Source organism: Corythoichthys intestinalis, chromosome 3 (genome assembly GCF_030265065.1).
Source record: "Corythoichthys intestinalis isolate RoL2023-P3 chromosome 3, ASM3026506v1, whole genome shotgun sequence".
Lineage (NCBI taxonomy): Eukaryota > Metazoa > Chordata > Actinopteri > Syngnathiformes > Syngnathidae > Corythoichthys > Corythoichthys intestinalis.
In genome coordinates, this window is record NC_080397.1 from 66,847,168 (window position 1) to 66,865,207 (window position 18,040).

General features: G+C 36.5%; 1 protein-coding gene across 2 annotated transcripts in view; it reads right to left on the bottom strand.

Moving 5' to 3' along the window:
- LOC130912778 (solute carrier family 2, facilitated glucose transporter member 11-like) overlaps positions 1-18,040 on the bottom strand; it is a 47,214-nt gene that overhangs the window by 19,311 nt on the left and 9,863 nt on the right. The window contains exons 1-8 of one of the 2 annotated variants that reach the window (XM_057830801.1): positions 16,582-16,722; positions 16,275-16,373; positions 10,149-10,309; positions 6,211-6,335; positions 6,011-6,140; positions 1,039-1,187; positions 636-829; positions 374-484 (exon numbers count right to left, since the gene is read on the bottom strand). In XM_057830801.1, the coding sequence (XP_057686784.1) occupies positions 374-484; positions 636-829; positions 1,039-1,187; positions 6,011-6,140; positions 6,211-6,335; positions 10,149-10,309; positions 16,275-16,373; positions 16,582-16,665 (1,053 nt within the window). In that variant the 5' untranslated portion in view covers positions 16,666-16,722. Of the gene's footprint in view, positions 1-373; positions 485-635; positions 830-1,038; positions 1,188-6,010; positions 6,141-6,210; positions 6,336-10,148; positions 10,310-16,274; positions 16,374-16,581; positions 16,723-18,040 lie in introns of those variants that run through there. The other variant, XM_057830802.1, reaches the window with a different exon arrangement.

An 18,040-nucleotide genomic window follows, 5' to 3' on the forward strand; every position in this document is an offset into this window, starting at 1 on the left:
TAATTTCATCTACATGCGCACACATAGCCAAACAAAGCCAAGATTTGTCTCTCCTTTTTCCCTTTTAGGGCAAGACACCCGTCTGTTGCTAGATCCATCCCAAATTAAAAGCGAGGTGAAGGAGGGGCTAGGGACAACGATTGCGGAAGTTAGTTTCCCCTCCTTCTCCTTACAAGCTTTTCAACCGAATCTAGTGCCTTCTCTCCTTATTGTGGGTAATATTATGAATGTCTACCTAAGGATTCGTATTTGAACTTGACAGAAGATGAAGAAAAGAACGGGAAGCAAGCAAGGGTGTACTGTGAGGCAGATTTGCTAACCACTCTTTCACTGTGCCTTGGTAGTAAAACTTAGAATGAGGTCACATACTTACACAGGTCAAAGCAGTGATGCATTCACAGGCACCAGTGCCAACTGTTGCATATGGTATTTTTTCATTGGGAATTCCTGCTTGTGCAAACACATAATCTGCATAGAAGTAAATCTGCAGCGAAAAGAGATGAGAGTGACAAATTCAGGAATTAGCCAAATACCAAGTGTGTGTAAGAGCCCTGTTCTAATTTTCTGTATTTAGTGAACATTTATGGTAATGCACACAAGGTCCACTGTTGCGGAATAGGAAGTACATTACGTACAGCGTTGATTCCGTTCAGCTGCTGGGCTGAATTGAGAAGCACAATAGTAAGAAGCTGCCAACGTATGCTTCGGTCTGCAAACAGCTCCCATGGCTTCTTAGCCTTGAGTCCTTCCTTGTCCAGGTTGTTCTTTTCCTTCTCCATGTCCTCCATTTCACCATCAAAATCAGCTGCACTGTGGAGCTGCCTAAGTGCTGCATGCAAGCAGATGATTAACAGATGATTTAAAATATTCACGTCATCCGCTGTAACCACACACTCGCCAGGAAAAGAACTATTATAAATCTCTCTGCCTCAGGTGATTTTCAAGACAGTTTATACCAAATTTAATGTTTTAAACCACAGTCATTTGCACTTGATAAGAACTGTACACAAAAAGAGTCATTTGTCATGTGTATTTGACCTTTTCTGCATCCTTCATAATCTCCTCTGTCAATGAGCAGGAAGCGTGGACTCTCTGGGAACCAGGGTAGAAATATGAGCTGCAGCACTGCTGGGATGCATGTAGTGGAAAGCAGGATGGGCCAGTACTCTTCTCTACCCAGCAGTTCGCTTTTCAAACACAGACAAATGTTAAATCAGTTGTTCTTAACCTCGTGAAGGGTACCGAAATCCGCAAGTTTCACATGTGCATTCACCGAAACATTTGGAATTTAATAATGAAGCAATTTTTATTTTTTAAAATTCGAAACCGTAAAAGCTAAGCTAGCAAGCTAATATCCGAGTGAATTCCAATTCAATTCTGTTCAAATTTACAACAAATAATTTTGCATTTTGTTCCTTTTATACCGAGGCACCACTTCATTCTAATTAGGGCTGCAGCTATCGAATATTTTAGTAATCGAGTAATCGACTGAAAATACTATCGATTAATCGAGTAATCGGATAAAACAAATATATTTTTAGGTGAAGAGCAATTATAAATATAAATGAGAAAACAAGACATTTCATTTAATCTTGAACCATTTCAGTCAATCAATGTCTTTATTTTCGATGTATATTGTTGAAAACAGCCAACAATTGCATCTCAGATGTAACTAGAATTAAAAAAAAAAAGACTAATTCACTGCTTTCACTCAAAAAACCTTCAGATCTTATTTAAAAAAAAAAAAAAAAATATATATATATATATATATATATATATATATATATATATATATATATATATATATATATATATATATATATATATATATATATATATATATATATATACATATTAGGATTTTTTCCTACGTGTTTCAATTGAATTTCTATTTGTGTCAAGCCATTTTTAAGTTCTCGTTAAGTTTTAAGTTAGTCTAAACTGTAAGTCCTGATAGGATTTTGAGTTTTTGCAGTGTTCAAAATAAATGTATGATACAGCCTGTATTGGAGCACATTAGGGACTAGTGCTACTTGGTGTTTTATCCAGCAATGACTACTGAGCTAAAATTGACAGCATTACAGAGTTTTTATTTTACACCCTCATCACTCCACAACACGTTAGCCACGCATCGAAAATGGTCATAATTAATGGAAACCTAGCCCTCCGCAGGGCTAACGTCACGTGAGCTAGTGGTGACAGTAACGTTAATCTTATTTATTAGCGTTTACGTTTAGCACTCTTTATTAGCGCTTAGCGCTCTACTGCTTTAAGATGGCGGCTGTTTGCTAACGCTGCCCAGACGCGGCCTAGTCTGTCATTTCGCATCTAGTTCAACATACATGTGCTCTCTATGAGACTCATTAGACGCTACCTGCAACTAACGTAGTATGTGCGGGCTAGTATTTAACAATGTCGGCGTCGTTTGTAGTGGCTCTCGGCTGCAGTAAGTTTTTTTTTTTTTGCCTCTTCCTCTACGCACGTGACATCAGCGCGTTGTCCCGCATTAAAAGTAGTCCGAGCAAAGCGTAATGCTTAGAGCTGTCAAAATAAACGATTACTCGAGGTGAATAAAATTACTCGGATCAGTTTTTAAACTCGAGTTACTCGAGTTGCTCGAGTATTCGTTTCAGCTCTAATTCTAATGCGCCAATAATTCTAAGATTATAAACTAGGGCTGTCAAATTTATCGTGTTAACGGGCGGTAAGTAATTTTTAAAATTAATCACGCTTTAATATTTAACGCATTTAGCCCATGACCCACTCATGCATTGCCGCAAACAGACTACAATGGCGTCGTTTTTTTGTACATTGACAGTTAAGAGGCAGAGAAAAGCAAGTGGACTCAGACATTCATTGAATGGTATAGGCTTTGGCAACTCTTTCACAATATTCATAACTAGAGATGTGCCGATCGATCGGGTCCAATCACGTCATTTTCAAAGTATCGGAATCGGCAAAAAAATATCGGCCATGCCTTTTTTAAATATATATATATTTTTAATTAAATCGTTTTCTAATTGTATCTAACATTACAGAGATAATATGTTACACTCATCCAGAGTTTTTAGTTTAGGCTTAAGGTAGGGTTATCAAATTTATCCCGATAACGGCGGTAATTAATTTTTTAAAAAAATGTATCACGTTAAAATATTTAATGCAATTAATGCATGCATTGCACGACCCACTCACGCATTGTCGCGCTCAATCTGTAATTGCGCCGTTTTACCTATATAGAGAGGTAAAAGGCAACGTAAATTGAGTAGAGTGAATTTTGGCAGCCTTTGGAGCCTTTTTTTAATTGGCTAAAGCTTTACAATCCCGCTCCCTACGATTAGAAATATCATGGGAAGCAATGTGGGGAAGCAAGGTAGCAATTGATCTTTTTCTAAACACCTTATGTTATTTCCCAACGCAGAGAAGATATATCAATTGGTAGCACTACGCACAGTCATGGTTTCACTTCCCATCATGCATTTGGGCATGGCTACAGTATCATTTACTGAAAGCTCAACAAATACACTAGATGGCAATATTTAGTCACAATATACAAAGTCACAAGTCTTTCTATCCGTGGATCCCTCTCACATAAAGAATGTTAATAATGTGAATGCCATCTCGAGGATTTATTGTCAAAATAAACAAATACAGTACTTATATATATATATATATATTCGTCCGAGTTTTATTCATTTTTTTCTTAATGCATTGCCGAAAATGTATATGATCGGGAAAAATTATCGGGAATGATTGGAATTGAATCAGGAGCAAAAAAAAAAAAAAGCAATCAAATCGGAAAATATCGGGATCGGCAGATACTCAAACTAAAACGATCGGATCGGGAGCAAAAAAACATGATCGGAACAACCCTAATCATAACTATTGTGGCGAGCGACGTAGGGGAAGAATGAGAGGCGATGATATTTTTCTTAACACGCTTAAATGAACACAACGCAGAACATAAACTATTTGCAGCCACCACTGACAGTCATGTTTGCCTAACTTCCCATCATGCATTTGGGTGGAACAGTTAAGTGTCATTTACTGAAAGCACAACAAGAAATATATTCCTATCTCTCAAAAAAATAATTTTCACAAAAAGAAAAGTGCTCAATGCAAAGAGAACGGGCATTCCCAATCAAAATAGGCATGCAAAATACACGTAAAACTTACTCAAACTTTGATCAAACTCTATTCAAACATTTCGTTTAGCTCAACAAATACATAGCTAGCAGTATTTAGTCACAATATATAAACTATCAGAGGTCTCGTACGTTGTGAAGTCAACACTCAAATGAACGTAAGGTACAATGAACCTGGAAACTACGGCGTCAGTCAAGGGGCAAAATGCACTAGAAAAACTTGGCTAGAACTTTAATTAATTTAAAACTCGCCCTTGACATCTTGTAGTGTATTTCAATCACTACCTTATGTAGTTAGAGACACTGTGGAAGAATGGCAGGGAGCCCATGTGACGTCCCGCTCGGCGACGTCAACAATGGCGAGCTATTGGTTTATTTTTTGATTGAAAATTTTACACATTTTATTAAGACGAAAACATACAGAAGGGTTTTAATTAGGGGTGTCAAAATTATCGCGTTAACGAGCGGTAATTAATTTTTAAAATTAATCCCGTTAAAATATTTGACCCAATTAATGCATAAATGCCCCGCTCAAACAGAAAGGACAGCAAAAAGGACTGCAAAGTGAAAGGTGCACTTGTTGTGTTTTTCGGAGTTTTGCCGCCCTCTGCTGGCGCTTGGGTGCGACTGATTTTATAGGCTTCAGCACCCATGAGCATTGTGTAAGTAATTATTGACATCAACAATGGCGGGCTACTAGTTTATTTTTTGACTGAAAATTTTACAAATTTTATTAAAAGGAAAACATGAAGAGGGGTTTTAATATAAAATTTCTATAACCTGTAATATTAATTATCTTTTATTTTCTATAATTTTTTATAAATATTTATATATTTTATTTATTTATATATTTATATAGGGCGGCACGGTGGCTGAGTGGTTAGCACGTCTGCCTCACAGTTCTGAGATCAAGGGTTCAATCCCGGGCTTCGGCCTTCCTGTGTGGAGTTTGCATGTTCTCCCCGTGCCTGCGTGGGTTTCCTTCGGGAAACACTCTAAATTGTCCATAGGTTTGAGTGTGTGCGTGAATGGTTGTGTGTCTCCTTGTGCCCTGCGATTGGCTGGCAACCAATTCATGGTGTCCCCTGCCTACTGCCCGAAGTTAGCTGGGATAGGCTCCAGCACCTCCGCGACCCTCGTGAGGAATAAGCGGCATGGAAAATGAATGAATGAATATATTTATATATTTTATTTATTATTTTTATTTATCTTTTAAGAACTACAAGTTTTTCTATCCATGGATCGCTTTAACAGAATGTTAATAATGGTAATGCCATCTTGTTGATTTATTGTTATAATAAAGAAATACAGTACTTATGTACCGTATGTCGAATGTATATATCCATCTCGGTCTTATCTTTCCATTCCAACAATAATTTACAGAAAAATATGGCATATTTTATAGATGGTTTGAATTGCGATTAATTACGATTAATTCATTTTTGAGCTGTAATTAACTCGATTAAAAATTTTAATCGTTTGACACCCCTAGTTTTAATATAAAATTACTATAACTTGTACTCACATTTATCTTTTAAGAACTACAAGTCTTTCTATCCGTGGATCCTTTTAACAGAAAGAATGTTAATAATGTTAATGCAATCTTGTGGATTTATTGTTATAATAAACAAATACAGTACTTATGTACAGTATGTTGAATGTATATATCCGTCTTATCTTTCCATTCCAAAAATAATTTACAGAAAAATATGTCGTATTATAGAGATGGTTTGAAATGCAATTAATTACGATTAGTGAATTTTTAAAATGTGATTAACTCGATTAAAAATTTGAATCGTTTGACAGCCCTATTATAAACATGACGGTAATCACAAGCCATACAAAAAAAGGGAAAAAAATATATTTACTTGAGGCCCATGACTTGTCCAGTAAGGATCCCGCCCGTCACAAAAAAAGAGGTTCCCATTCCCATGAAGCCACGAATAGATGTTGGAGCAATCTCCACTAAGTACAAAGGTTGAACACAAAGGCCAATTCCTAGGCAAACAACATGATATTAACTGATCAAATCACATATTGTATATAGTGTATAATTTAATGGATTTACCTGCATTTAATCCGATGAGAAGACGTCCGATGATGAGTAGTTCATATAGTCCTGTTGGGTAACTCAGACCCATCGTCATGGCAGCCAACATGGCAAGAACATTATTGACCAACAATGTCCCTTTCCTGCAATAAATAAATACAAAACAATCAAAAGTGAACATTATCTGACTAGTAAGGCCCAATACATTTCAACAGCTTTAGCAGGAAGAACAAATCAATGGTATCCTTTTACAGTGGTGGAATAAATTATTTAAAAAAATTATACAATGTTGATTTTTGGATTTTTATGTTTTTTTTAGATTGGAGAGGCATCTATGATTGAAATCTCAGACCTTTACCTATTTGGGGGGTGAACTTGCAAAATCACAAGGGGTGCAAATACTTCTGCTCCTCACTGTATATTAGGGTTGCAACTAACGATTATTTTCATAATCGATTAATCGGACAGATGAAATAAACAATTAATCGATTAAATAAATAAATGTCACCTTTTTTCAATGACCTTCACAATTTGCCTTGAAGTTGTTTTAGGAATGTTATAAGTAACAACCTGATCATATATATATACAGTGGGGCAAATAAGTATTTAGTCAACCACCAATTGTGCAAGTTCTCCTACTTGAAAAGATTAGAGAGGCCTGTAATTGTCAACATGGGTAAACCACAACCATGAGAGACAGAATGTGGGAAAAAAAAAAAACAGAAAATCACATTGTTTGATTTTTAAATAATTTATTTCCAAATTAGAGTGGAAAATAAGTTTTTGGTCACCTACAAACAAGCAAGATTTCTGGCTGTCAAAGAAGTCTATCTTCTTCTAACGAGGTCTAATGAGGCTCCACCCGTTACCTGTATTAATGGCACGTGTTTTAACTCATTGTTAGGTTTTGATTCCCTCCTAGTGTGACTTGTCTCTGTGATTACCCATTGATTTCACCTGTCGTGCCTGCACATAGTGAGTCCTCCTGTATTACCCAGCTGTTCCTCGTTGTCTCGTTACCCCTTGTCTGCATGTGTGTGTATATAGGCACCCAGTTTCTTTTCAGTCCTTGTTGCGTCATTGTCAATATCAGCGTCTATGTATTGTCAAGGAGGTCAATCTCCACGTTCATGTCAGCATTTTTCCCCAGTTCCTCATGTTCCTCGTCCTGCTTGGAAAGTAAGTTTATTAGTTAACCTGACTTTTGTTTGTTAAGAGTTTTTTGATCACCACAGCCTTTGTTTTATACTTTGTTTTTTGTTTGCTTGAATTAAATCAGTTTTGCACCACCTTTTTGCCTCGCTTCCCTTTCCCTGCACTTGGGTCCACACACCACCTGCCTGCCCAGCAAACCTGACACTCATTATCGGTATAAAAGACACCTGTATGCAACCTCAGTCATTCAGACTCCAAACTCCACTATGGCCAAGACCAAAGAGCTGTTGAAGGACACCAGAGACAAAATTTTAGACCTGCACCAGGCTGGGAAGACTGAATCTGCAATAGGTAAAACGCTTGGTGTAAAGAAATCAACTGTGGGAGCAAATATTAGAAAATGGAAGCCATACAAGACCACTGATAATCTCCCTCGATCTGGGGCTCCATGCAAGATCTCACCCCGTGGCGTCAAAATGATAACAAGAACGGTGAGCAAAAATTCCAGAACCACACGGGGGACCTAGTGAATGACCTACAGAGAGCCTGGACCACAATAACAAAGGCTACTATCTGTAACACAATGTGCCGCCAGGGACTCAAATGCTGCACTGCCAGACGTGTCCCCCTGCTGAAGCCAGTACACGTCCAGGCCCGTCTGCGGTTCGATAGAGAGCATTTGGATGATCCAGAAGAGGATTGGGAGAATGTGTTATGGTCAGATGAAACCAAAATAGAACTTTTTGGTAGAAACACAGGTTCTCGTGTTTGGAGGGGAAAAAATACTGAATTGAGTCCGAAGAACACCATACCCACTGTGAAGCATGGGGGTGGAAAAATCATGCTTTGGGGCTGTTTTTCTGCAAAGGGACCAGGACGACTGATCTGTGTAAAGGAAAGAATGAATGGGGCCGTGTATCGAGAGATTTTCCTTCCATCAGCAAGGGCATTAAGGATGAGACATGGCTGGGTCTTTTAGCATGACAATGATCCCAAACACACAGCCAGGGCAACAAAGGAGTGGCTTCGTAAGAAGCATTTCAAGGTCCTGGAGAGGCCTAGCCAGTCTCCAGATCTCAACCCCATAGAAAATCTGTGGAGGGAGTTGAAAGTCCGTGTTGCCCAACAACAGCCCCAAAACATCACTGCTCTAGAGGAGATCCGCATGGAGGAAGGGGCCGAAATACCAGCAACAGTGTGTGAAAAGCTTGTGAAGAGTTACAGAAAACGTTTGGCCTCCGTTATTGCCAACAAAGGGGACATAACAAAGTATTGAGATGAACTTTTGGTATTGACCAAAAATTTATTTTCCACCATGATTTGCAAATAAATTCTTTAAAAATCAAACAATGTGATTTTCAGTTGTTTTTTTTTCCACATTCTGTCTCTCATGGTTGAGGTTTACCGATGTTGACAATTACAGGCCTTTCTAATATTTTCAATATATATATATATATATATATATATATATATATATATATTAAAATTTTTAATCGAGTTAATTACAGCTTAAAAATTAATTAATCATAATTAATCGTAATTAATCGCAATTCAAACCATCTATAAAATATGCCATATTTTTCTATAAATTATTGTTGGAATGGAATGATAAGACACAAGGCGGATATATACATACAAAGTACTGTACATAAGTACTGTATTTGTTTATTTTAACAATAAATCCACAAATGGCATTAATAACATTCTTTCTGTTAAAGTGATCCACGGATAGAAAGACTTGTAGTTTTTAAAAGACAAATGTTATAGTTACAAGTTATAGTAATTTTATATTATTAAATTATATTAAAACCCCTCTTCATGTTTTCGTTTTAATAAAATTTGTAAAATTTTCAATCAAAAGTAGAGTTAATATAATAATAATAAGAATGAAAATAACAATAATAAGAATAGAGTGACCAAAGTCTGAGTAAGTCTTACGCGTATTTTGCATAGCTATTTTGATATGGAATGCCAGTTCATTTTGCATTGTTGTTTAACTTTGAGAATAGGGCCTCATTACTATAGACTGAAGTGCTTCTCTTTTTGTGAACATTATTTTTTTTGAGACGGATAGAAATATTATTTTTGTTGTGCTTTCACTAAACGATACTTATGTTTGTTGTGAAGGAGAAGCTTATGCCAATAAACGGCGCGGTCCAAAGAATGCCTGTGTCCACTCGCCTTTACTGTATAACATATATCAGTACATATCTTACCCAAAATACAACAAGAGACACATAATTGCCACTAAAATAAAGAAAACTTACCGAAATATGTGTGGAGCACAAATAGCAATTTGCATTGCATTGTGCATACAGCATAAACATCTCACAACTACTAATTCTCCCACGTTTAGAAGAAATAATATTAGTATGGAATGCCGCTGCCCCCAAGCAGCCAGTGGCATTCTCTTCACTCTTAATGTTCCTAAACGGCCTCATTGTAATCTGTTTAAGGCAATGTGCGAGCTGGTCATTCAGTGCATGCGTTAATTGCGTCAAATATTTTAACATGATTAATTAAAAAAATTAATTAACGGCCGTTAACGCGATAATTTTGACAGCTCTAATATATATATATATATATATATATACATACAGTATATTTATAAAGATAAAATACTTTTACTTTTTACTTGTAAATTTTAAAGCAATTACTGTACTTTATACTTTTACTTAAGTATTTTTTTTCACCTGTATCTGCACTTTTACTTGAGTAAAAGAGTCAGTACTTCATCCATCACTGCACTTTTATGATGAATACAAGTAAGCAACAACAACAACAACAAAAATATACTGTACCTTCCCAGCTTTATAGACAGCGTTCCCCCAACTGACACTCCTATTAGCCCTCCAAGGGTAAACACAGACACAATAGTTGACCACATTAAAGTGAGAACTCCAGACGAAACGTGAATTTGGTAGCGCTCGATCCAAGTTTGGTTGATGAAATCTTGCACATACTGCAAACATGAAAAGAGACAAAAGCTTAGAACAAATTTACAAAAAACAGATCAACAATCAACACTCAAAAAAGAAACGTGCATTATTTTAACTTATAATAGGTGGCTTTCATTGTATGTGCACATTAGGTTTGTGTTTTTACAAATTACTGAACCCATTGCTGTATTTACCATCAGAGGTGGGTATAGTAGCCGAATATTTTAATCAAGTAAGAATAGCATTACTTCAAAATAGTATTACTCAAGTAAAAGTTAAAGAAGTCATTCAAAAAATGTACTCAAGTACAAGTAAAAAAGTATTTGGTGAAAAGAATACTCAAGTAATGAGTAACATTGTGGGTAACTGCTTAAATTTTTGTTTGATTTAAAAAAAAAAATTGTATAATGGTATTTTTTTCCCTCAACACAAAGTTATCAATAGGAACTGTTGTTATAATGACACTGTACAATAATCCATTACAAAGCCACATTAAGCCAAAGAAATACAAAACAAAACAAAAACCCATTGAATTCCGCCGAGAGGAAAAAATTGACAAAAATGAAGCATTATTCGTCCACAGAGCATGAGTACCCTCTAGTGGAGAAAACAGTTCCTAGTTTTAAAAGTGAATAACGTATTGGTCGGAATATAAGACGGCCCTGATTATAAGACAACCCCCTCTTTTTCAAGACTCAAGTTTGAAAAAAGACTTTTTGAACACCAAATTAATTTTTAAACAGAAAATAATTACAGTACATCCGAAACAAATGATTATAACAATATATTTGAGAGAAAAAGCATGTTATCTTGCCTCATTCAAATCTTAATATCTGAACATTTAAATATGTAAACTAAAGTGCAATCACATTCATAAATGAATGGCTTCTGGTTTTTGAAATGTAAATAAACCTATCTATTGTGATAAAACAACAAAATTGCAATAACTGCATTAACCATCAAAGTGAACTGTAACTGTAGTCTTTAAACAAATCTGAATAAGGACAAACATTTCAATAAAATAATGCAAACTGGTTAAATTTGAGAGTAGCTGAGATCAGTCGTGACAGAACATCGCTTCAATGATATCTGGCGCCATCTAGCATCGTGAATGGGGAGAGTAGCTGAGATCTGTCATGACAGAACATCGCTTCAATAATATCTGGCGCCATCTAGCGTCGTTAATTGGTATAATGTCTAGACTGCGAATGTATGACGACCCCCTCTTTTTCAGTCTTATTTCAATGCAAAAAACACCGTCTTATATTCGGGCCAATACGGTAGTTCCTTCATAATTTCTATTCTTTTGAAATTAAAAAGGATCATATCTTCATTTTTCTGTGGTCAGTCGGCACCAAATAAAAACTGGGAGAGAGTTTAAAGGTCATTCGAGTCATGTTGATGTCACGGCAAGGTGAGGGTTGACCTGTCTAGGTCTATTGCATACCTGTCAAGTTGTACGGTTTCGGCCTAATTTGTACAAGTGAGCGCTGATTTTTAAATGTCGTAGGTTCAAAATCTGTACATTTTTCAGCACTACGTTTTTTTTTCTCCGTTCGGATTTTGTCACCGTTTCGGCAACGAGACAATGTGCGTTACTATGTTGGTTGAATGACGCGAGAAAAGTCAGAGACACGGAGAAAGAAGAGCGGGAGTGGAAAAGGGGGAGTTGTGACGCCCTTGCAAACGCGATACTAGGCTAGGTGGCTCCAATAATACCTGACTGTAGCTCACAGCCCACATGATGCTATGCTAGATATCACATGTACAGAATATGAATTAGATGCGAAATTATACACTTGCTGGCGAGGGTAAACAGCCGCCATTTTAAAGCAGTAGACTTCTCAGAAAGGCTCTGTTTTAGTGAACCTTCCTAGCGGACCTAAGTAACCTTTTATCTAAAATACTCCTAAATTGGCAAAATCTTGACTTGAATCTATCTTTAAATGAGGAAACAGTTTTAAAACTTTCACATGTCAAAAGTAGACAGAAGGGAACCAATGCAAAAACGGTAGCAATTTTAACAACTTTAACGGTTGAATCACAACATTAAATGACTTCCAAACATAACAAAGGTTACTATGTTTTTTTTTTTTTTTTTTTTTTTTAAATGAAAAAAATAAAATAAAATAAAGGTAACACCAGTTACTTTGCCAAGTAACTAATTACTCATACATTCAGGTAACTGAGTTACTAACTCAATTACTTTTTGTGAGAAGTAATTTGTAACTGTAATTAATTACTTTTTTAAAAGTAAGATTAACAACACTGGTCATAAAGATGAAGTCTGCAGAATGAAAATTGACGAAAGCGGAGATTTTATTCTGCCAATCTGTTGCTGAACACAATTTGCCTATAGTTGATCACTTCTCTACGGTACGGAGCCCTACGGAAAAATGTAGACGGCCACCAAAGAAAATGTGCAATAGTTACCTTTTAAAACCCCTTTGTTCGCCGAGGGCAAAAGGTGCAGGTGCTTGCTCGGTCAGTCCCTCGGCATTTGGAGTCCCCGCCAAACATTGGTGACTACAGTTTCCGGGTCATTGCTAAACTTTGGGTAGATTATTAATCTGTGGGTACAGTTTAGTAATCTGTGGGTACAAATTAGTAAACTGTGGTTACAGTTTAGTAATCTACAGATTAGTAAACTGTGGGTACAATTTAGTAAACTGTGGGTACAGATTGGTAAACTGTGGGTACAGATTGCTAAACCGTGGGTACAGTTTAGTAATCTGTGGGTACAGATTAGTAATCTGAGGGTACAGATTAGCTATGATTTTTAATTTTTTTTCTACCCTGGCACCCTGGAGGGCTCCGTACTAAACAAATCTGTGGGTACAGTTTAGTAATCTGTACCCACAGTTTGCTAAACTGTACCCACAGTTTCGTAATCTGTACCCACAGTTTGCTAAACTGTCCCCACAGTTTCGTAATCTGTACCCACAGATTACTAAACTGTACCCACAGATTACTAAACTGTGGGTACATTTTAGTAATCTGTACCCACAGTTTACAAATCTGTACCCACAGATTACTAAACTGTACCCACAGTTTACTAATCTGTTCCCACAGTTTAGCGATGACCCGGAAACAGTTGTCCCCAATGTTTGGCGGGGACTTCAAACGCCGAGGGACCGACCGAGCAAGCACCTGAACGTTTTGCCCTCGGCGAACAAAGGGGTTTTAAAAGGTAACTATCGCACGTTTTCTTTGGTAGCAAACACAACATGCCATATTGATGACACCTGAAAGTGAGATTTTAGACGGCCACCGCAAAACATTGGTGACTACTGTACATTGCTAAACTGTGGGTACAGATTAGTAAACTGTGGGCACAGTTTAGTAATCTGTGGGTACAGATTAGTAATCTGTGGGTACAGATTGCTAAACTGTGGGTAAGGTTTAGTAAACTGTGGGCACAGATTAGTAATCTGTGGGTACAGATTACTAAACTGTGGGTACGGATTAGCTATGATTTTTTTTTTCTACCCTGGCACGCGGGGGGCTCCGTACTTCTCAGAATTAGCAAAAGAAATGTTCCCTGACTCAAAGATTGCATCGGTAAGTTAATTTTATCAATTGACCTTTTTAATTTATAATTGGACACACTGACAAACTACCTTCAAGTCAAACTGAACTGCGAGCTGAAGTGCAGCCATCAAAAGACATGATAGAAATTGCCAAAAGTGCTACATACAATTATAACAAAAGTCACTGTTAAATTTTAGTACTTATGATCTTGCTGAAGATATTGATTGTTCTATGACTGCACCAGGTTATATGTGACAATATTACCAATAAATTCATATTATTTAAAAAATTGAGTTTTAGTTTTGTTTCATATTGCAGGCTATGTAAAACGTTGTAAGATGAGTCACCAATTTGTAAGGGGAGGGCATACGCCATTATTTGTAAGATTGCCAATGGCCTCGGGTTGACAGGTATGTCATTGTCATGTCTCTTCCTGTTTTATTTTGAAGCCTCACCCGCCTGTTTCCACCACTCACCCTTCATGCTGCCTCACCTGCCTCTGATTGTGATGACCTATTGTTCCCACCTGTGCCTCGTTCCTCATGTGTTTAAATTGTTTTTCACTCCCTAGTCTTGTGCCAAAGTGTCTTTGCCCTTAGTTGCCACTACAGCCAGTATCTGTAGCCAAAGATATTCTACATTGTAAGTTTGTTCATAGTGTTCTGTCATAGTCGTTGTTATTTTGTGCCTCATGACTAGCCCTTTGTTGTAGTTGTTTACTCCAGTGCATTTAGCTTGGCTTTCTTGTCTCTCGTTTGTATCATTTTGTTTCATAGCCCGTTATTTTCTCCTTCTGGCGCGCCCTCAGTTTATTTCTGCATCTCACCATTTGTGTTAATACAAGACTGCATTCTGCATCCGAGTCCTCTTCGTTCCGTCCAAGTGTGACAGTTGAGGGCAGCACTCTGTGTCAAATACTTCATTTTTTACGGTGCTTTAATGACGCCATGTGATTGAACAGGCTGGCGTGATCATAAAAACGGAAAGCTTGTGTCTGATTAGTATAACTGAGTCATGTCATTATTGTTACGTCGTCTCATTGGTGAAACTACTCTTGGCATCACTGGCAAAAAAAAAAACAACAAATATGGAGAATAAAGAGAAAATGTAACTGAAGTAGCAGAGTAAGAGTCGTGTTTTTTTGTTCTTCACAAATCTACCCTAGTAAAGGTAAAATGTATGGCTTAGTAAAACTACTCTTAAAAGGTTATTCAAGTATATATAACAGAGTACATGTAACCAGGGGTTAATTTGTGCCGGATCTTGTTTCTAGCTCACTCCCGTATCTCGTGACCAAAACAACAGTAACGTTGCGTGCTTTTCAGGGTGCCTCGGAATACATTATATCAGAATATTACACATAGTTACGGACATTACAGTATAAAATAAAATCTGCATAAATTCATTTACAGAACAAATCCCAAGATTTGCATGTTGTTCATATAAAAATTTTACGTCATTTGAAAGAGTCAGAGATTTGTTGATGCACTGAAAAGCTTGACCAATAAATTACGCCCCGACATTTAAAAAATAAATATATATTTTTTTAAATTTGCGGCAAGCAGCCAGGATCAAACGGTATTTGAACATGCCAAAAAGAAGGAAGACTGTTCAAAACGAGTCAAAGCACAAAGAAAAGTCCCACAGCATGGCAAGTGGGCATTTGCGTGTTGTTTTCAGCACCATTTTTTGCGTATGTTCCGGGACCTGTGCCCGTCTCATCATCCCTGCGCTGTCATATGTACTTCTCATTCGGGCACCTTATGATTTACAAATTAAGAACTACATGTAACGCGTTACTACACACCTCTGCCTAATAGTTACTTAAAGCAGTTCTCTGTAACCAGGTTTTTGCATAAATACAATGTTTCATTTTTTGAGTGTTGTGACACATTTTGCATGTAAAAGCTTTGAACAGGAATAGGATCAAACGATATTTCAACATGCCAAAAAGACAGTTGCATTGACTGTCTTTTTCCCAAAAAGAAGGAAGATGGTGCAAAACGAGTCAAAAGCACAAAGAAAAATCCCACAGCATGGCAAGTGGGCATTCGCATGTTGTTTTCAGCACCATTTTTTGCGTATGTTCCGGGACCTGTGCCCGTCTCGTCATATGATACCATACCAGGTTTTTGTATAAATACAATATTTCATTTTTTTATTGTTGTTACATATTTTGCATGTAAAAGGTTTGAATAAGAATTGCTTATATTGTTGAAGTTGTTTATTAAGTCTTACTTAAATCATTAGGCATTTTTCATTAAACTACATAACTTAATAGTTACTTAAAGCAGTTGTGTGAAACCACTTGAAACCACCAATTTCTTGCATAAATACAATGTTTCATTTTCAAGTGTGAAACAGATCTGCTAAGAACTGCTCCATTAAACCTCCCAGATACAAATACTCTGATCAGAATTTGAAAAATTACAAATATTTAGTAGAAGACATCATTACCTTGGTCGGTGCATTGATAACAGAGACGTTATATCCATACTGGAAGGTCCCTCCGATGCAAGCGGCAAACATAGCCATTAAAAGGTTTATGTTTGGGATCTGCCAACAAAAGAAAATGTAAAATAAATAGAATTTAAAAATTGTAATAATAAAAAAAAAACATTTCAATAAGAAAGAAAAGCTCAAAATAAATCAACATCACAATATTAACTTTTCATGATTTTTTTTCCAAAACGCATCCTATGTTTTTCCTCAGCTTAATCTTAATAATTCACCCTAGCATAATTTAACACAATACTTAACATACCTTTAAAGCCTGCTTTGTTTCCTTGGGTTCTTTAATTAACAAAGGGGTATATTCATAGTCATTGTCCCAATTTTCTCTCGACATCTTTGCATACGCTGCGGTGCAATAATAGTGTCCAAAGTGTCTGCTGCGTACCGAGCGTCCTCCTCATGAAGACTGAGCTCGAATCTAACAAGGGGGCTGGTTTTAAACTTCAACAACACAGAGTCCTTGTGCCCACTGCGAGCGAAGCATGTGAAGAATCAACGAATCTTCCCACTTCCCACAAGATGTCTCGCATTAGGCCGTGAAATGTGAATGCAGGGGAGATGACATTTCTCAAAAGGATTGTCTCAATTAAACCGAAAATAATCATTTTATAGTACAATTTACACTGCAGAATTTTTCTCAGGAAAGACAACTATTATATTAATTGTTCTTGTGTTATAACATCTGTGTGAGTCATCATATAATGTATGATCAGTAACATGTGAAGTTGTAGTCAAGCAACCATTCCAGTTCTAACAGTATGACCATCCCATTTGTGCACAAGGACATTTCATTTAAAACTGCTGTGGAATTTCAGAAAGAAAAAAGATGACAGTCACATGAACAGATTTCAGAATGATATCAAAAGCAACCACTCGCGTGTCATTCAAAACATTCCAATTCTTTCAGATGCGAGACTATGACAGGATGCCACGATGGATGTTTCATTCAAATATGAAGTAAAATTCCAAAATGTGTAAATATAGCAGTCATTGACTGAAAATTGGTTATTTTATAGTCATTAAATTAATCAGCATGTTTTCACTTATTCGGTTTGGGTATGTTGTTTATAATTGAGGTCTCATGCACACACAGTACTTAGGAGTAGTGCTGCAACGATTAATCGATTAACACGAGTATTCGATTAGAAAAAAAGATTCAAATTAAATTTTGCTGCTTCGAGTATTCGTTTGATTAAAGTGGCATTGTAAAGGTTTATTTTGAAAGTGTTTGAATTTAGTGATTTGGATGGATACACTTCCCTCTAGTCTGCCTCATTTCACAGAGCTGAATCCAGCTGCTCCATGTTAAGACAAACATAAGCCAAGTTTTTGTTTGAGCTAATGTTTTTTTCAATGCATTCGTAATTCATAGGTTAGCAGTTTTTTTGCTGGAATATGCGTTTGAACAAATGTTAAGAGCATTGTTTAAAAAAAACGTTACAGTTTTATAGCATTTAAGCTAGTGGACTTTTGCTATGTAAGTTAGCCAATTTTCTTTTGTTGTACATACAGTCGATCCTTTTTTATTTATTTTTTTTATACCATTCGAGGCTCAGCTCAGGTATTTAAATTTTTCATGTTCCTTATCCGATTACTCAATTATTTGAAGTAAATAGTTAATCGATTAATTGACTACTAAAATAATAGATAGTTGCAGCACTACTTACAATTTAGACTAACTTAAAACTTGATTAACTAGAACTTAAAAA